The sequence below is a fragment of the Zootoca vivipara genome, chromosome 3 (genome assembly GCF_963506605.1).
Source record: "Zootoca vivipara chromosome 3, rZooViv1.1, whole genome shotgun sequence".
NCBI lineage: Eukaryota > Metazoa > Chordata > Lepidosauria > Squamata > Lacertidae > Zootoca > Zootoca vivipara.
In genome coordinates, this window is record NC_083278.1 from 109128854 (window position 1) to 109147715 (window position 18862).

An 18862-nucleotide genomic window follows, 5' to 3' on the forward strand; every position below is an offset into this window, starting at 1 on the left:
CAACCGGCCACCAGTTATTCGAATGCAGATTTAGCCCTAAATCTTAAAAAAAATGCTTTAGGAAGTTTACAGGCTATGGACACCTCCCTAGGTAAGTTATTTCTAGACTTGAGGAGCCACTACAGAATAGACCCTTCCCTGACCCATAAGGCCTGCTTCAGTTTTTGGTGGAGTCTTCACAGGCCCTCTCTGACTGGTTGTAGAGTAAGAGAGAAATGACTTGGATCCTCATAGGTCACAGCTATGAAGGCTAGAAATTTCGTGCATTAAAAATGAAACCAAATCTACAAGATACCAGCTCTCTCCATCTTCAGCGCAATGTGGTTTGTGCACAGAGAAACTGTATACTTGTGAGAAATAGTATTGGGGCCTAAGGGCTGCATTTAATTTTCCAAGCCTTCATAAAGCACAGTTTATGAAACGATGGACGAACGCCAAAGCGTGCCCCCCCCCGCCCCACATCTCATGCTGTTTTCAAATCTGCTCTGGAGAGTTGCAGGGGGACCCAAAGCCAACGTAGGGGGTGTGCTGAGAAGGAGAGGGGAAGAATGTTTTGTCGCACAAGGAGAAATCCTTCCGCTGAGAGAGCTTTAGCCATAGTGCTACATTGAATATGCCCCATGAACACTAAGGTTTTAACCTTAAAATATTCCAAGCTGGGTCATGCTTTTGCACCCAAAAAGAAAAAAATTGCAGCTGAGTTCCATTACTTGGTCCAATTTGAGGAGTTGGTGGAGAATTGTTTTTAAAGAGCTGCTGTTTTGAACCTCATTTCTGCATCCCTTAAACTTCGCAGACCTTGATTCTTCTTTCTCCAAATGTTTTGTTGTTTCCTTCCAATTCAGGGCATTCCTCTACAACAGAAAGAGAGAAGTGAAATTTGTATTGTAACGATTGTTTAACAAGGCGGGTCTGGGCATATAAATCCTGCGGTGATTTTAGTATGTGCATTTCATTGAGAAAATTAATGGATGTTTCTCTCTCCTCTCCTCCCCCCCATTTTTCTTCTCTCCCTTCTCATTTTTGCTATCTCTACCTCCCCTCCATCTCCCCCTTTCTCGTCCCCTTCCTTCTTTCTCTTGCTCCTCTGATTGGCTCTCCGCCCCTTGCTCTGTCTGCTTAATTTAGGAGTGGGGCACTTATCAAAGGAGCCACAGGAACAGTCTCGCGGTGTGGGAGTCCTAAAAGAAGTGCTCCCACACCACGGGACCATTTGGTCAGTAGCGCGACTGTCCCGGACAAGCCAGGGCAATTGTAAGCCATACAGTTTTATACTTAGGACACGAATCAATTGTACCTTGGATGAGAAAGATATTTATATGCACCAGGCTTGAATGGCTTTAACCAAGCAAGCCATATTGTTGATGGTACTTCTGATGTTTGCAGGTGTTTGATGTTACTGATATGTGGGGCATTGCAAAGCCTTTGCATTTTGCCTTTTACTAACACCTGATTTGTATCCCTTGTTTTAAGCACCTGTCTGTTTTGAATTGCATGGCCGGGGGAACAAATAACCTCTATGATAACAAGTGGGGAAGTGACCCTTAAACAGAAAGTTAATTGCACAAGGCACATTGAAGCTCTGCTTTCTCCCCCTGGCTGCCTTACTCTAATACAACCAATGCAGTACGGGCATCCTTTTTGGCAAGCATGCCTCAACTCAAATATGAAGTATTAAGACAGCGCCACTCTAACACACCTTGAAGAGCATATGCAACCCCACCAACGCTGCTTTGCTGTATCTCTTCTGTTGGTCTACTGTGTCTGAGAAAAATTGCCAATACTAACTACAAGCTCATATTTTAAAATGGCTCCCTTTTTTTTTTTTTTGCATCGCGACTTGAATGCTTAAGACTAACTGACTTGTGTAAAGTTGGTCCTTTTGTGTGTGCAGAAGGTACTTTTAGGAGAAATGCTTAAATTGCTTTATGGATGTTCACACGTTAAGTTTATTTGCTCCTTTCGAAATGCCGTCCATGCAGTTTTTGATGGTGGCCGAGGACAGAGGGGGAGGGCTTGGGGGCTATAGCAGTGTGCATCTGCTGGAGCTTGGACCAGCTCATTTGCCCCTTTTGAGGAAGGAATATAATATAAGAATATAAGGAAAATATAGAAAGTGAGCCATGGAGAACATGGAATGTGCAGGCGAACAGGAAGTGTCTGTCTGTCTGTCTAGTCCTCTTTACATGAGAGATGCACATGCTTTATGTTTGCATGGATGAAACACCAGAGTGTTTCATCTGAAGAGGGCTTTTACCTCCCTATCTCCTCTCTGTTGCTGCTGTGCCATCTATATAAATGGCACCTTACAAAGTTACTGTTCGCAGCTTGAGTTCGTATGCAACAGAAGAAGTTAACTATCCTGAAATGAATCCTTCTTTGGAGCACACAGACGTAACTGTAATGCATTGAGAATGGACTTAGTATGGAAAAAAAAGAAAGTTTGTGCTTCTTGGCAGGGCCAGTGCTAGGGTTTTTTGTGCCCTAGGCGAGATCATCTTCTGCCCCCCCCCCATTTCCCAGTAGAAAAAAAGTAGAAAATAAAAAGAGAGTTCCTTGGTTGTTGGTGAGGGGGAAGGGGTAAAAAGCAGTCTCTTTACCTTGTCAGCTAGCGGCCTTCTCTGTTTCTGCCGTGGCCTTCCCCTGCTTCCCTTGGAGCCCATCTCGGCGCGCTAGCTGCTGGAGGGGTAGGCCCGGCTCGAGCAAGCGGAGAGGGCGCCTCCAGGGCCGTCCCTAGGCTCGGGCTGGGTGACGCAAGGCGGCAGGGTGCCTGGCCATCAGGGGCGCCGAACTCAGCGGCTTCAGGCAGCTTTCCGGAGCTTCGCTCGGGGAGCAGGAGCCTGGGGTCGCTTCCACGGAACAGCTGAAAGGTGCAACGAGGTGGCCCCAGGCTTGCGCTCCCCGCACGCCTCCGGAGCTTCCGCACTATAGCCTGAAGCCGCTCAACAGCTGAGGGCGCGGAGGAGGCAGCCCCAGGCTCGCGCTCCCCGCGCACCTCCGGAGTTTTCTAAGCAAACTGATCTGCTTCCCACTTCCAACAGTTGCATAGGTAATGTGGACAGCTCAGGATAAGCTAATACTGCAAAATGGACAATGGGAGAACTTAAAGAAGGAACAGCCCAGATTTTTTTAGGTGTGGGCAGGTATCAAATATTCTGCACTTGCTTCTGCAAGTGATCTTGGGGAGCCAGCCATTCAGAAGGCACAGGTCTGCTGATCTCATGCCAGCTTCTGCCAAGCCATATTGAGTGGCTCAGTACAGAATGAAGTAGCCAAAATGAGAGCAATGATTGGGGGGGGGCTAGGAGGAAACCCATTATTTTCTGTATAAAATCTGTGATCGCTCCTTGTCAGTGCAAACTCAACTGAGAATTCCAGAAAGCCACTCCCTCTTGTTCTTTTTCTTAGCAGAATCGTAAGATTGGTGTGTGGAATGCTCCCTTAGCTCAGGCAGGTGTATGCATACTGAGGACTATAATGCTTCTGGCTTCTATCAGGCTGCCTGCAGAAATCGCTCACTTTGAGCTGGCGCAAGGCAGTCCTTTATGACACTTTTCAGTACAGCTGAGGCTCCTTTTGCACAAGAAAGGAAAGTCTGCCAGTGTATGCAATAGATACAAGCCAGTGAAGTAGTTAGACAGCTTGGCCCAGAATATTGCTTTGCGTTTTGGCATTGCTCACAAGACTGTCTGCTATTTGTATTTCAATGCACACCAGAGTATGCTGGAAACGATGAGGAGACAAGGTCCTTCCAGTGTGGTGTAGTGGTTAAGAGCGGTAGACTCGTAATCTGGTGAACCGGGTTCGATTCCCCGCTCCTCCACATGCAGCTGCTGGGCGACCTTGGGCTAGTCACACGTCTCGGAAGTCTCTCTGCCCCACTCACCTCACAGAGTGTTAGTTGTGAGGGAGGAAGGGAAAGGAGAATGTTAGCTGCTTTGAGACTCCTTCGGGTAGTGAGAAAGCGGGATATCAAATCCAAACTCTTCTTCTTCTCTTCTTCTTAAAAGCAGAGTCTGCTTGCCCAGAAGTGAGATGTAATCAACTGATGCACTGCAACACCCCCACACAGCCAAAGGGCTGGTCATATTTCATTGACCCGATTTACTTTTTTAAATTGAGAAAATACTGCCAGTACAGCAGTTTGAAAGAGATTTGTCTGCCAGCTACGAATTCCAAAAAAAGCCAACCAGAAGAAATATCTTCCAGACCATCCAAGTTATCAGCAAATTCAGGCAGGAGGTGAAATCTATAAGCAGCCATAAGCTCTCCTGTATTCCCCTTTCCTCCTCGAGGAGTTCTCCTTCTTGAAATAATAATAAAAGAACTTTACAAAAGAGAAGAAGTTTCTGCTTCCATTTTAAATAAACCACAGTTTGGCGTGTCATCCCAACCCTCAGTTGCTATTAATCTTAACTATGGTTAGTTGAATCAAGCCGGCTTCATAAACTGTGGTTTGAAGTTGGCCTTTTTCAACTGGACATGATTAAAATTAACTGAGGTTAATCTGAAATTGAAGTGAAATCTTCTGGACTCCTCTTTGATGCTATTCCAGAAGAGGTGGGGGAGCCCAGATTCACGATGGGAGCCTAACTCTGCAATTCTGTGCCTATTTACTCTGAAGTAAATCTTGCTGTGTTCAATAGCGCGCTTAGTATTGCAATGAAAATAGGCCAATGGGAAATCTACACCAAAAAGTATTAGTTTGAGCTTTGGGGAATGTTCAGTACAGTTCCAACCATACCCAGACTATGAGGTTAGTGAAATTGCAAAGATCCTACTCCCGCACATCACTGTTTAAGAAGGAGACAAACATCTTGTCTTGAGCAAACCTATTAATCACTGATCTGCTATGCCAGGACCCACAGCAAAACAATTGGTAGCTTGAAAAAAAGGTCCCCTAAATCCTCTTCCGCTCTGATTATATTAATCTGATTTTCTGCTTGCTCATATTTGTAAGCAGAGTCAGAGTGACACGTGAATGCAATAAGCAGCATTCAAGTAGCAGAACTGTTTTACTGGAGAATTCATGGTTTCACTATCCTTGGTAAAACAAGTGTCCGGTGATCAAGTCCACTTGAGCATTATTTTTTTTACCCTTCCTCTTTCAACAAACCTGTCCTCGCTTTGCCTTCTGTCTCCAACAGAACAAGCTCTCTGCTTTTACTTTTCCTCTCCAACCAAACTGCACTGGTCAATTTGCTATCTTCCCCTCCTTACCTGGCTTGGCATTTTCTGTTTCTCAATCAGGGTTCTGTAGCCTTTAACTTCTAGTAAGTCCTCTGGCTGAAACAGCAGTGATTTCCTTAAAGAACCCCGGATTAATTTATTCCATGCAGAACAATATTTATGCATAGCTCAAGCTATTCCTGCTTCACATATTTTCTTGTAACTTGTGCCTCTTCACTGCTAATTCGACTAAATCCTACTCAGGTCTCTTTCTATCTACACTTTGAAGGGTGACTCATATGAACATATTTCCCATGATTACTTACTTAGGCTTCAGGATTTGCAAATCCAGTTTACATTTTAGCTCAGTTCCAGCTAGTCTCCTGTTGGTTCACCCGATAACCTGGCCCAAGTGGCTGCTGAGCTGCAATGCTGACCATTATCTGGGTGCAGTAAAGGTAAAGGGACCCCTGACCATTAGGTCCAGTTGTGACCAACTCTGGGGTTGCAGCGCTCATCTCGTGTTATTGGCCGAGGGAGCCAGCGTACAGCTTCCAGGTCATGTGGCCAGCATGACAAAGCCACTTCTGGCGAACCAGAGCAGCCGTTTACCTTCCCGCTGTAGCAGTACCTATTTATCTACTTGCACTTTGATGTGCAGTACAACACAACAAATATTGGGCCAAAAACTCTCCCTCTTCCTTGAAGAGTAAGACTCTGGGCTTGCCAAAGTGCCAGGTTTGAGTTTTGTGGTGCTTTACATTCGCAAAACATTGGAAAATTCCTCTGCAATATTTGAGAACACTTGTACTTTTCTCTGAGTGCCATTCGTGGCAAACACACACTTCCTTGTTATGTTACTGCAAAGAAACGGTTAATACTTGTATTATGTTTTAACTTGCTTTCCTTTGGAGGCAGGGAATTGTCAAGTAAGTATATGCAACACCCGGGGGGGGGAGGGAAATAAAACCCACACAGCTTTCTGTGAATGTACCATTCAGCTTACTAAAATGTGTTAAGGGTAAATATATTCTGCTAACAACCATACAGATTTCACCTCCATAGCATTTTATTGTTCAGAATTAAGTGGTTTGGGGGGGTCACAAACCAGCTTTCATCAGACTTTCTAGGAGTGTTACATGACTTGTGATGTGGCATTAGTTTTACATCTCTTAGACAAATGTTTGAGGTGCTATGAGACTGCAAAAGGCATATGTGTGCATATATACATGTTTATGTATATATGAATATACTGAGTATTTGCGCATATATGTGCTGTGCATAGAGAAATATAAAATTTTACAAAATTTTATATGTATGTATACATTTTCAAATTATATCTTGTGTTTCTTCTCCTATATGGCTTATGTCATGGTGAGCAGTGTCTTCCTGGGGTGAAAACAGATGTAACATTCTTAAAAGTAGTCATGTTGGGTTCTTAAACCTGCAGTATGAGCCGCGCTTCACAACTTCCCTTGCACTTATGCATGTCTTGCAAACAGAAGACTGGATCAACTCCCCAGGCAGACTGACCAGCTTCTTTTTAAATAGTATATTCCCCTTTGTTAATTTTTATATTCTTCAGTTAACAATTTAAAAAACCACAAACTTTTTAAAAAATATAACATTTGCCCATCTGCTCTGGGAGTTATGGAAGAGGTAGGTTGGTGACGGCATAGGCGTTAGCCAATAGGTACCCTGGGACTTGCTTGTTCTTCCCTGGCATGCTAAAAACATGGACACCCACCCACTCCCAACAGCTTGTTCCAGGACAATATAATGTACCTGTGTGTTTTGAGACAGTGAATGTGCTTGCAGAGCTCTTCTCCCACATTTAATGTTACATCTGTCTTCACCTTCGCTTTCTTCACAAATCCTGCCTTGCTTTCCCCATAAACTGTATTGGACATCCTTAGGAGGAGAACTGTGGAAATCGGTTCATTTCTAAACTATACTAAAACAGAAAGAAGAGAAAAACTGGTTCGAGAGAAACTTTTGAGTACTTTCCAAATTGTTGCTGCTAAGGCTTCATCAAATTTCCATGCATACATCTGAGTCTTTTAGGTTGATGTCATGTGCCTACAAAAAACAAACAAACCAAACTTTTTCCCTGATCCTGGGAATTACAAGCACTGCATGCCTGATGCTGTTCATGCAGTTCCAAAGAGTGATAGATGCTGAGGATCGTGAACTCTCTGCACTACACATTTAAAGCAGTACCATCCCAATTTGAACAATTATGACTTCCCCCAGGAACTTTATAAAGAAATTCCTTCCAGTAGCACCTTAGAGACCAACTAAGTTTGTCATTGGTATGAGCTTTCATGTGCATGCACAATTCTACCTACCTGTACCCAGGAACTTTAGTTAGTTAAGGGTGCTGATAGTTGTTTGGAAATGGTAGCTCAGCGATGGGAATAGGGCTTTCCTGAGTTTCCTAGGAAGAAGGATTTATTGTCAAACCACCCTTGGAAAATGGGCGTCTCCTAACACCTCGCAGCACCGTTAACAAACCCCTTTTCCCAGGATTCACTGGGGGAAGCCATGTGCTTTAAATGTAAAGTGTGAGTGTAACCACAGTCAGGTGTAATGGGAGAGAGAGAGAGAGAGAGAGAGGTGGTGCCAAATCCAAACACCTCCTTGTTCCTCTTCTACCTAAGGGTGTGTAAATTATCGTTTATGAAAAGCAGTTTCCCCCACAGGCAGTTTTGGGAGCTGTGCTATGCCACCGCTTCCGGTAGTCCGTTTTGCTAAGCAGCAGAATGCTGAGAGTGTTTTGCTTTTGAGAGGGCGGCAGAGCATCCTGCCCTTTCTCCTTGACCCCTGGAGAAGGGCAAGGAGGAACATTGCTCCAACCCAGGGGTAAACAAACAAACAAACAAACCCCTGCATTGCAAAATGTGACTCAGCAATATCGAAAGCAACACAATGGCCAATTTTGATGTTTTGCATTATTTCATAAAGTTTTCTAGACTGTAATTGTTTCTGGCCATCGTGTTGCTTTCGATATTGCCAACCAAGGGGTCGGCAAGATTTACCTTTCCTGGGCCAGTCCACTCCAGTGGAGATCCCTCTGTGAGTCGAATAGCGCGCCTGCCCGCGATTTCTGGCATCTGCGCCTGTGCAGACACGATTTCTGGTGGCTGTGTCTGCGCAGACATGATTTCTGGTGTCTGCATATGCACAGATGTGATTTCTGGCATCTGCGCATGCACAGACACGCTTTCCGGCGCCACGGAAGTGAGCCCCCACGCCACACTGTGCTGGTTTAGCGCAACGCGCGGGAACTCACTGAGCAGGCGGCTCACTTCAGGGGCGGCTTGTGGGCTGGTTAAACAACCCCCATGGGCCGCTTGTGGCCCATGGGCCTTAGGTTGCAGACCCCTGCTCCAAGCCATGGACATTTCTGTCGATAGTGCCTGGGCTACTCAATGTTGGAGCGGCAGGCAGGTTTCTTACTGCTCCTGTGGAAATGGAAGTTAGAGAAGATATTCAGACACACCATTGCCTCCTGGCCCTGGTGATCCCAGTGCCTAGAATGATGCAAGTCTCACTGTGCCCAACAGAGCTTACTCTGGGGTACGTGGGCATAGGATCGCTGTGTTACAGCACCGTCTTCTTATATATGCTCACTCGGAAGTAACTCTCATTTGGTTCAATGGGGCTTACTCCCAGGTAAGTGGGCAGAGGAACACAGCCTTAAATCACTTTTCAAACAATGCTTTTTTCCTATTTTTCCCCTGCGGAATGGTGGTGGGGTGAGGAATCCTTCGGTTCTTCACCCCTTTTTGGAAATTGCTCCTTAGACACGAGTTGCTGGTTTTCGCTTACCGTATTTTTCCATGTATAAGAGTAGGTTTTCCCCCTAAGGACAATGTCAAAAATTAGGTGGCATCTTATACATGGATAGTGCCAAGGGTGGACTGGCGATTGGTTGTTGCCGCAAAAATAGGGGGCGTCTTATACATGGGGGGCGTCTTGTAGATGGGAAAATACGGTAATTCTAGTGGAATTAGAAGAGTGGCCTAAAGGAGTGAATGGACTACATTTCAACCCAAATGCTTATTGAATTGCCACTTCAGCCTTGCAGAATTTACTAGCATTGCATTACAAGGGAGGAGTCGGCAGTCTAGGGTAGTGGAGAGCTTTGTACCCTTTGTTTAAGGAATCTCTTAAAACCGAAACAGACTGGGTGTTTGGAGTCAATGGCAGCTGTACAGCAAGAGCTTAGCCACGCCTATGCTCTTCAATGTTCATTGCTCCCATTTCGAGCCAAAGAGCAGGTTTTCCCTGGGAAGGGGCAGGGCACTGGGGAAGCTTCGTGTTTTCTTGACATGGGACAAGTGGGAGTGCGGAGGAGCCCTAACTCTCTGCAGCCACCCCACCCCTCTAAAGTGAAACTTCACAGACAGAGCCTTTGGATCAACATAATGCAGAAAACATTCCCTATCCTACACTCTCCTTCCATTGCAGCACTACAGGCCGGTGAAGCGGTGAATCTGCTATTTCTTAGGACAGCCTTCCCCCAACCTGGCACCTTCCAGATTATTTTGGACTACAGCTCCTTTCAGCCCCAGCCAGCATGGTGGTGGCTGATGGGAGTTGTAGTCTGAAACATCTGGAGAGCATCAGGATGGGGAAAAGTTGCCTTTGGATGGGGACAAGGGGCCACTCCAAATATTACGTATTTAGGTATGCATTCAAAATATTTTTTTAAGTGTGCACCTCAAATAGACATAGGGGGATGTGACAAAATTTGTTTTTGCAAGCACTTGTATTGCACAGGAACACTCTTCGAGGAGTTGTGATTCCCTGCTGAGTGTCGGCTCCATGGCAAACCGGTTCTATATATGATGCTTTTGAATGCAAAGCAAAAAACAAACAAACCCCACATCCATCTATTGTTTGAAGCTGTTACTATACTCTGGACTTCTCTTTAGGTGTGCAAGATGCCAAAAGACTTTTTTGCAGGGCTGTTTGGAGTATGTGGGGAGCACTGATAAAGCTTCCTCTCTTTCTTTTCTCCTTGTCTTGTAGGATCTTTAGTGCAGACTTTGCCCCACGATGTCAGGGTATGATCTTTCTGAATTTGCGGACTGGCGCACTCTTTTAATTTCTGTTTTAGTTCTTGCTGGCATGCTTGAATAGCATGGCCTCATAGGAATGACCGGTCAGTTCAAAAGAGGCTTGTGCATGAATGTCTATAATGGCCTGATTCTGTTTCTCTGAACTGTACTAAGTTTCTCACTTGGCTTTATTTGCTGCTTACAAGGGGATCAAGGTAACTCTTTTCAGTGTTGAAGTGTTTTGCTCATGCTTAAACTGAACATACTTACCTACCTGAGTTGTGGTCGTTTGGTTTGCCGCTATTTCCTCAATAACTTTGCTGCAACTTTTTATAGCTAAATAATGTGAGATAATCAACATTAGCTGTCGTCTTTGTGACGACCTATATTTTTAAAACTCTGCTTCCAAGGTCATTGCTACATATTTCTGTACCTCCATTGTGATTGTCATTTGACCGCCGCCTTCTCCAACCTGATGTCTTGCAATATGTCTTGGGTGACAACTCCCAATGGTGAAAACATCTGGATGACACCAAGCTGGGAAAGGCTGTTCCAGTGGATTTATTTATTTTACTATAATATGCTCGGCATTTCTCCAAAGATAATAATTGATCTGTTGCATATTTCATTCAGTGCATTGGGAAAAACATACTAGACCTTTGTCATTCACACACACCCCCCTTTATTTTCTGTTTTACAATTTAAAGTACTCGTTTTTACATCTTTCAGATATCAATGACTTCCCTTCTTCTCTTTCCATGGTTCATTTTGCAAATCACAAATCCCTGCATATTTTTCAAAAACTATACCATTCAGTATTCCATTATTACATCCGTCAATATTTATTTACACTTTTGAGTTTATCTTAATGCTGCCAGCATTTTCAAGACCTTGGTCTTAATATCAGAAGGTTATTGCAAGCCATGAAATGTCTTATGTGCACATTTATGTCTTAGCGAGTTTTTGTATGCGTGTGCTTGATTCAGCTGAATAACCAAACCTAACAATGAAATCTCCTTTTTTAAAAATAATAAAAAAGTGCTCACCATGAAGCTCATGTTTTCATGGCTGCCCACAGCGTACTTGAATGGATATATTACAGGGGTGGGGGCAAAGGGATCATAAACTCCTTACCTTTTGTGGCAGCCCTCTCCATTACTGTTTTTAGGAAGACTACAGGAGAGTGATAATTTTACTAAAACTGGAAGGAGTCAAGTGGTAGAATCATAGAATCATAGAATTGGAAGAGACCACAAGGGCCATCCAGTCCAACCCCCTGCCGAGCAGGAAACAGATTTAATCATGTCATCATGCACCCCCAATCTTTACTGCCATAATTTGAGCACTGTGTGCAACAACCCAGTTCATGTGGTAAGAAAGTTACGCTCCAAAAAATTGTTCTCAAACTACTTCTTGAAGTTCAAGAAACCAGGACTCTTAACAGGTCACTGAAGGCCAAAAAGGAAAAAGGAAAAAAAGAGGTCTCTCATTCGCAAGAGTATTCTAATTCGTCTTTGTGCTAAAGATTACAAAGACCCAATCTGCGCAGGGACCTTCCATCGTCTTCAAAATGGGTGTTAATCTTGGGATCGATGCTCCTCATTGCATGCAAGTTTTTTGCAACCCAATGTGGACTCTGCAAAAAGCATGCATGCAACGAGTACTAACATCACTGTTACCAAAACACCAGCCCATATATGCCCCCCAATTTAATCTAGATTCATCCTTTCCAAGGGAAATCAGATAAAAAAATTAATAAAAAACAACAACACCTTGTTGCCAGCATCCTATTTGTGATATCTCAGTGGTTTATTCGTAATATTAAGCCCATGTCTGAAAGAACCCATAGACTTCTATGCCATTTGCATGGAAGAGTAGCAGTATTTATAAAAGCCAGCAATAAGGGCTTTGTTTCTGACAACTCATTGTATTTGTATTTTCTGTTCTCTTTCCACCACCCCAATAATTATAGTTGTTTACTTTGCAGGCATTAATTGCTACTGCAGTAGAGACAAAGAATTATGAGTCAATGTCGCTGGCTGATCCTTACATAACAAAGCAAAGGAAGAAAATCAGCCAGTTATTATTACCCCCAAACAAATGCTCAGTAAATATCATAGAAAGCCGAGACCTCACTAACAAAAAACATTCTGCCTTTGTCTGGCAACCAATCTTTCAGAAAACACAGTCATGTTCTAAGAGGACTCAGAAGTCACTTGGGTCAGATGTCTACAACACACAGCCTTATTAAAAAACAAACCACAGAGTCAATAAACGTCGTCCAGTTATATTGCACATGGTAAAATGCTATTCTTCATGCCTTCTTCGTTTCATGCTGTTTGAAATTGGAGATGCTGTTTGAAATTGGCAGCGCTTGTTTTCATTCTGACAGCTGGGTCCTTGAAAAATCTATCAGAGACAACAGAGCAGCTGTGGATTCCCCCCCCCCTTTTCCAAAAGCATCTGCAGAAATTCCATCCACTCCCAGTCCCTTCTTAAAGAGTGAACAAGAGTCCTTGGTGAACCACTGCCAGTCAGAGCAGACAATGCTGGATCAGTGCTATAAAACAGCTCCATATGTTCCTTCTATTTATTTATTTTTTAAAAAAGACCATGAAAAGTTTCATCATAGAAATGCCTTACACTGAATCAGACTGCTGGCCAATCTAGCTACATTCTGTCTTCACTGACTGGCAGTGACTGCCCGGAGTTTCAGACAGGGGACACTCCCAGCCTTACCTGCAGAGGCGGTTTTAGGGGTAGTGCAGCCATTGTGGACGCACTGGGTGCCATGCTGCAGGAGGCGCCGCAGCAATGCTGTAGAACGGAGCACAAGAGGGAAGGGGTATCAAAGTTTAATGTCGCATGGGGCACCACTGAAATCCGAGAGCCCAGAGTCCACCACTGCAACCTGGGGATGACAAGGATTGAACCCGAGACCTTCTGAATGCAGAGCAGATGCTCCTCCACTAAGCTATGGCCTTAGGCCAGGAGGCAAAAGGCCACACAGAGTGTTCTATGTGCACATCCTCTCCCTGCCATCACAGCCCTCTCCAACTGTAGAGTTGGAAGGGATCCCGAGGGTCATCTAGTCCAACCCCCTGCAATGCAGGAATCTCAGCTAAAGCATCCAAGACAGATGGCCTTCCAACCTCTGATTGGAAACCTCCAAGGAAGAAGAGTCCACAACCTCCTGAGGGTGTCTCTTCCACTGTTGAACAGCTCTTACTATCAGAATTTTTTTTTCTGTATGTTTAGTCGGACTCTCCTTTCTTGTAACTTGAAGCCATTGGTTCGAGTTCTATCTTCCAGAGCAGGGGGGGGGGAAACAAGCATGCTCCCTCCTCCATGTGACAGCCCTTTAGATGGCTATTGTATCCCCTCTTTTCCAGGCTAAACATGCCCAGCTCCTTCAGAAGCCACTCCTGATGGTCAGAGCAGCCTTTGATGTAGCTTACAACCATACAAGTGAGCAGGAGCCTTTGGGATTGGGGCAGATTTCGTCCTTCCTTTTTTTATGAAAGCCTGGTTTAACAAATCAGCCGCCTTTCCTGACATTTATACGTAAGGGACTCTTTCATATGCTAGCCAAAACACCTTGGGCGTTGTTTCAGATTCACTCCAGTATGGTTTTGAAATAAGACGGCAGAGTGCAACTCATTCTCCATCCATAGATAATCTCGAAGCAGCCATGACCCCCTGGCAGCAAGATATACACCACCCAGGCTCCAGCTAGCTAGTTTCATTACCCAGTGGGTTATTTCTTACCCATTCATGTGTGCTGATCTTCGTGTTTTCATTGTGCTTCTTTCAGGCCTCCAGTTAGCAGAGCTGCTCCTCAACCTGAGAAACTGCAAAAGAATAACATCAATAAAAAAAGGAAACTGGTTGAGGTCAGGGTTAATCCTTTGTTATTTTATGCTAATTGCAACCTGGGCTGAATGAATTTTTGCTTTGCTTCAAGAGTTTTTGTGTGCGATGGCAATTATGGACAAGCAACAAGCTGGTCTTTGCCCTCAGTGATTTTTATTTGTTTTTGATGTTCTTCTCCACAAGCCATGCAAAATGTTTAATTTGCGCATGCAGTTGCAATGAATTTCTTATTGGCCTCTTGCTGCTTTTAATTATTGGGTCAGTTTTTTCCAAGAATGCTACCTGCCAGAGCAAACAGCAATTGTGCTTTCCGTGTATGGCATTTGCATGCCAAGACCCCGAGGCCTCCCCCTTATGTTGAATAATAACACGTGGACACCATATTTTAGGTTAATGGGCAAAATTTAGGCCACAACTTTATTGGTTGCAGAATGTGAGCGGTATTGGCTTAGGCACTGGAATTGAACCGACTATATCTGACTACTGCCCGCCTGCAGGAAGTCTCATGAGGGTTAACCACCAGTAGGGGGAGCCCTGTTGATGCACATCAACTTGGAGCTCCCCCCCAGGGTCACCGGAAGGTCGTGCCATGGCCCTAGCCTCCACCCGAGCTTTAGACAGGAACCACGACCCCCGGATTCCTTTAACGGAATACCCTTTAGAATGGAGGCGATGGCCACACCTCACCTCCCCCAATCCAGGTTTTACCAATGCCTAACCGCCACTCGAACTGAAGGCTCACCACCCTCACTCCTGCAACCAACCTCTAATGCCCTCAAAGACCATGGGCAACCAAACACCATTTCCCCAATTGGAAATATGTATGCCATCAGCACAGAACAAGGCCTCTTTTGCTGAACGTAATGGCGAGGTGTGCAATCACCCGGTCCTTCAGCTCTTCCACCTTCCTAGTCACCGCTCAGTTCACGAGTTTTCCACACACGTTTTCTCCAGGAGCATTGCTGCCAACTTGTCAAAGTCCCTTTTAATGCTCCAAGTCAAATCAGAGCAAACAGCAATTGGGTTTTCCATGTATGGCATTTGCTCCAATTCAGCAGTTTTAGTAGAACACAGTTTTCCCCAGAAAAGCACTGGGACAACAACAATAACAAGTCTGCTCAGAGTAAAGATAAGTTTGGATGAGCCCTTAGATGTGTAATTTCTCCTTTGACAATATGAAAAGGTAAATGCTAAGTGAAAAGCTTCAGTACGGTTGTACCTTAGGTTACATACGCTTTGGGTTGCGTACTTTTCGGGTTACTAACTCCACAAACCTAGAAGCGTTTACTTCCGGGTTCGTCGCATGCGCAGAAGCAGTCTGTGCAGTTCGTGCATGCACAGAAGCACGCTTTCACGGTTGTTCGGGTTGCGTACTTTTCGGGTTACGTACTGCACCCCGGAACGAATCAGGTACGTAACCCAAGGTACCACTGCACCTTGCATTGCACCACATGTAGTTGAACTCACATGCATTCATCCCATGGAGACTTATCAATAGATTTGTGGCATGAGGATTTATAATTTGCTTCTTGAGTACTAAAAAGGATGAGAATATTATGGAGAAACCCTGGTCCCATCCCTTCTGGAAGAGCAAGAAGTGTCTGTCAAGCTGATACAGTACTTTAGTCTACAATTTTTATTTCTTATGCTGTTGAACTGGCTTTATTGTGAATGAGGTAAATATTTGTTAATGTTCTGCAAACCTTTTTTTTAAAATTGCATGCTGCTTATTGATTCAGAATTTCTTTGTATGATCTGGATAAAACTTTGCAGATATTATCAGCATCAGAACAATTTGGACATTGTTCCACTCTGATTTTTTTACATTTTTGTGGTTGGTGGCTGGAGAAAATGTCTCTTTTAAAAATGTCATTGCTGATGTGTCTCCTCTGAGGGGGGGGGGAGAGAAGTGTTAATCAAAAGTAGCATATAACCCTCTTATCTTGGTACATTTTTCTTTTAGGAGTTGGCTTTAGACCATGTTTTTGGGTATCGCGGATTTGATTGTCGCAACAACCTTCATTACCTCAACGATGGTGCTGATATTATTTTCCATACTGCTGCAGCATGCATCGTTCAAAACCTTTCCACAGGTAATTCAAAGCACACACTTCCCAGCCCTCCTATATCTTGACTTCTGGAGGCGAAGGATCCCATAAAAATTCCATTAAGCTCATGGGACACCTGCACAATAAGTCTTGTGCATAGGACTCAATGGAGAGGCCCTTCCACATGTGGAGGAACAGTTTGTGCATGACAGGGCTTGAAACAATATAAGAACATAAGAAGGATATGGCTGCTGGATCAGGCCTAGCTCAGCACTCTGTTCTCACTCTAGCCAACCAGATGCCCATGAAAAGCCCAAAAGATGTACTGTACTTTTCCGTGTATAAGACTAGGTTCATTTCCTCAAAAATCATGCTAAAAAGTGGGGGTCATCTTATACATGGGTAGTGCATAGGCTGGCCGTTTGATTGGTTGCTGCCATGGCTGTCAGCAGCTAATGTGCGTGTTATTGGTTGCTGCATCAATGGTTGTGTTGAATGGCCAACGCTGCGGCAATTGGGCGGGCAATTGGCAGCTTCTGCTGGCGAGGGGACAGGTGGGAGGCGGTGTTTGCGACACGTGTGGGTGAGCAATTTTTGGCATTCTTTCAACCACCTTGGGTGGCTTCCAGCAAAATATAAACTCACAATAAAACATCAAACATTGAAAACTTCTGGGGCAACCCAGACAGATGGGCAGCATAGAAATAATAAAATTATTAATATTATTGACCCAGTATTGTCTACTACTCTGAATGGTAGTAACCTCCCAGAGTCTTGGTTGTAGTTATTTCCTTTCTCCATTCTCCATCTGAGACCCTTTCACCTTTCACTAGGCCGAAATCACTTATGAATGCAAACCACAATCCCTCTTTAGAGCTGGTATTTTGTGTAAATAATGGATAGATGATGTAGTATGGCATAAACAGGTGTTCAGCGAAATCACAAAAAGTGCAAACCTATCTCATCTTTGCTGAGAAGTAAGTCCTGTTGAATTCAATAGGGCACCCTTCCGGATAAGCAAAGTTAGGATTGCAGGATAAATAATGGTTGAAATGGTCTAAAAGCTATTCTTATATCAAGTTTCAATTGTTCTTACACAAACAGAAGTGATCGTTTCCTTCCCCCCTCTTCAGATACGTTCATTTTTCCAGGACTGACTTTTTGTACGTATATTGTAATCGCCTCTGTTTCAATTTCTATTCTAAAACCAATGTTTCTTTGGAATCGCATAGGAAGCCAGACTTTCTACCTGGAGCACACAGATGACATCCTCTGCCTAACAGTCAACCAGCACCCAAAGTACAAAAACGTGGTGGCAACCAGCCAGATTGGTAGGTTCATAGTCAAGTTTGAAGTAAAGTATTTAGTTGAGATTCCTGCATTGCAGGGGGCTGGACTAGATGACCCCCCGGGGTCCCTTCCGACTCTACAATTCTATGATTCTATGATGCTGGCCCTCTGTTTAGATGTAGGGAGTATGAAACTGGACAGAGGTATCCTTCCTGAATTATCCCCACCCCACCCCGCTATTGGATGGGCATCTTTATTCTGAACCTGATATAAGGAGACAACATAGCCCAGAATTTTCTGCTCAGACATGTAGCAACTCCCTAAGGTCTCGGGCAAATACATAGCTGCCAAGTTATCCCTTTTTTAAAGGGATTTTCCCTTATGCTGAATAGGCTTCCTCGCGAGAAAAGGGAAAACTTGGCAGCTATGCAAATAGTCAATGTGAATCTGGAGAGAACACATCCACCTCTTCCAGAGTGTCTAAATGCTACGTTGCTGCATGTAAAACCGACCCAGGACTGCTTTTTTTAAAGCAAACTTAAATTTTTGCTTTCTATGCCTAAAATATGATACAGCTGCAAGTTATTTTGTTGCTATGGTCCTTGATTGTGCTTTGTTTGGTGCTATTTCATCTCTTCGGACCTCAGTTTCCCTTTTGAATACTGGTAATTGACCCTAATGAAGAGGTAGGATTCGATAGGCAATGCTAGGGCATTAACCCTGACAGTTTTAACATGCAAAATGTGTTCCCTACTCTAGCTAGCACCTTTGATATTACCCAAGCAAAAAGCTATCATCAAAATAGCCCCTGCGTGTCTTTGGGGAATCTCTGGATAGCAGCTGTTTGGTGTGCTGCCATTTACCACGGCTTCCTTAATTCGCTGTCTTCTCATTAACCTGCCACATGGAAGGAACTCCAGTTCTCATTCAGTCTCAGTCAGCATTTCCACTGGAACTCTCTATTTATAGCTACCTAATAAAACGCCTGTGTTTCTTTAAGAGCTTGAAACTACTGTACCTGGATGCAGATAGATAGATGATTTGGGGCCCAACACAATCATCGCACTTCACGAACCGAGAGGTTTAAGTTGAAACTTCTCCTGCCAATGACATATTAGGCCTGAGGCTCTCGACAACATTTCCAAAGGAAATCTCCCTTGCCTCTCTTGTCTTTGTGGATATCCGTCAGGAAAGTAAATCTAAACACACAAAATGCCCAAACGATGTTTTTTTGCAGTATTTAAGGAACTGAGAATATTTACTGACTGGCTGGCTGTGTTGGCAGTTTGGTTGGCTGGTGGAAAATTCTGTTCCTCTTGGGTGATCGATCATGGCTTGACGCTGTTTTGGCATCATTGGGGGGGGGGTAGTACAGGGAGCTTGGCATCATTTTACAACTTGGGCTGGATCTACACC

General features: G+C 44.2%; 1 protein-coding gene across 3 annotated transcripts in view; it reads left to right on the forward strand.

The window, feature by feature from the left end:
• Window positions 1-18862, forward strand: part of EML6 (EMAP like 6) — a 151078-nt gene that overhangs the window by 110999 nt on the left and 21217 nt on the right. For all 3 annotated transcript variants that reach the window (XM_060273134.1, XM_060273135.1, XM_060273136.1), the window contains 3 exons: window positions 14050-14128; window positions 16072-16201; window positions 17389-17487. In XM_060273134.1, coding sequence (XP_060129117.1) covers window positions 14050-14128; window positions 16072-16201; window positions 17389-17487 — 308 coding nt within the window. The remainder of the gene's footprint in view (window positions 1-14049; window positions 14129-16071; window positions 16202-17388; window positions 17488-18862) is intronic.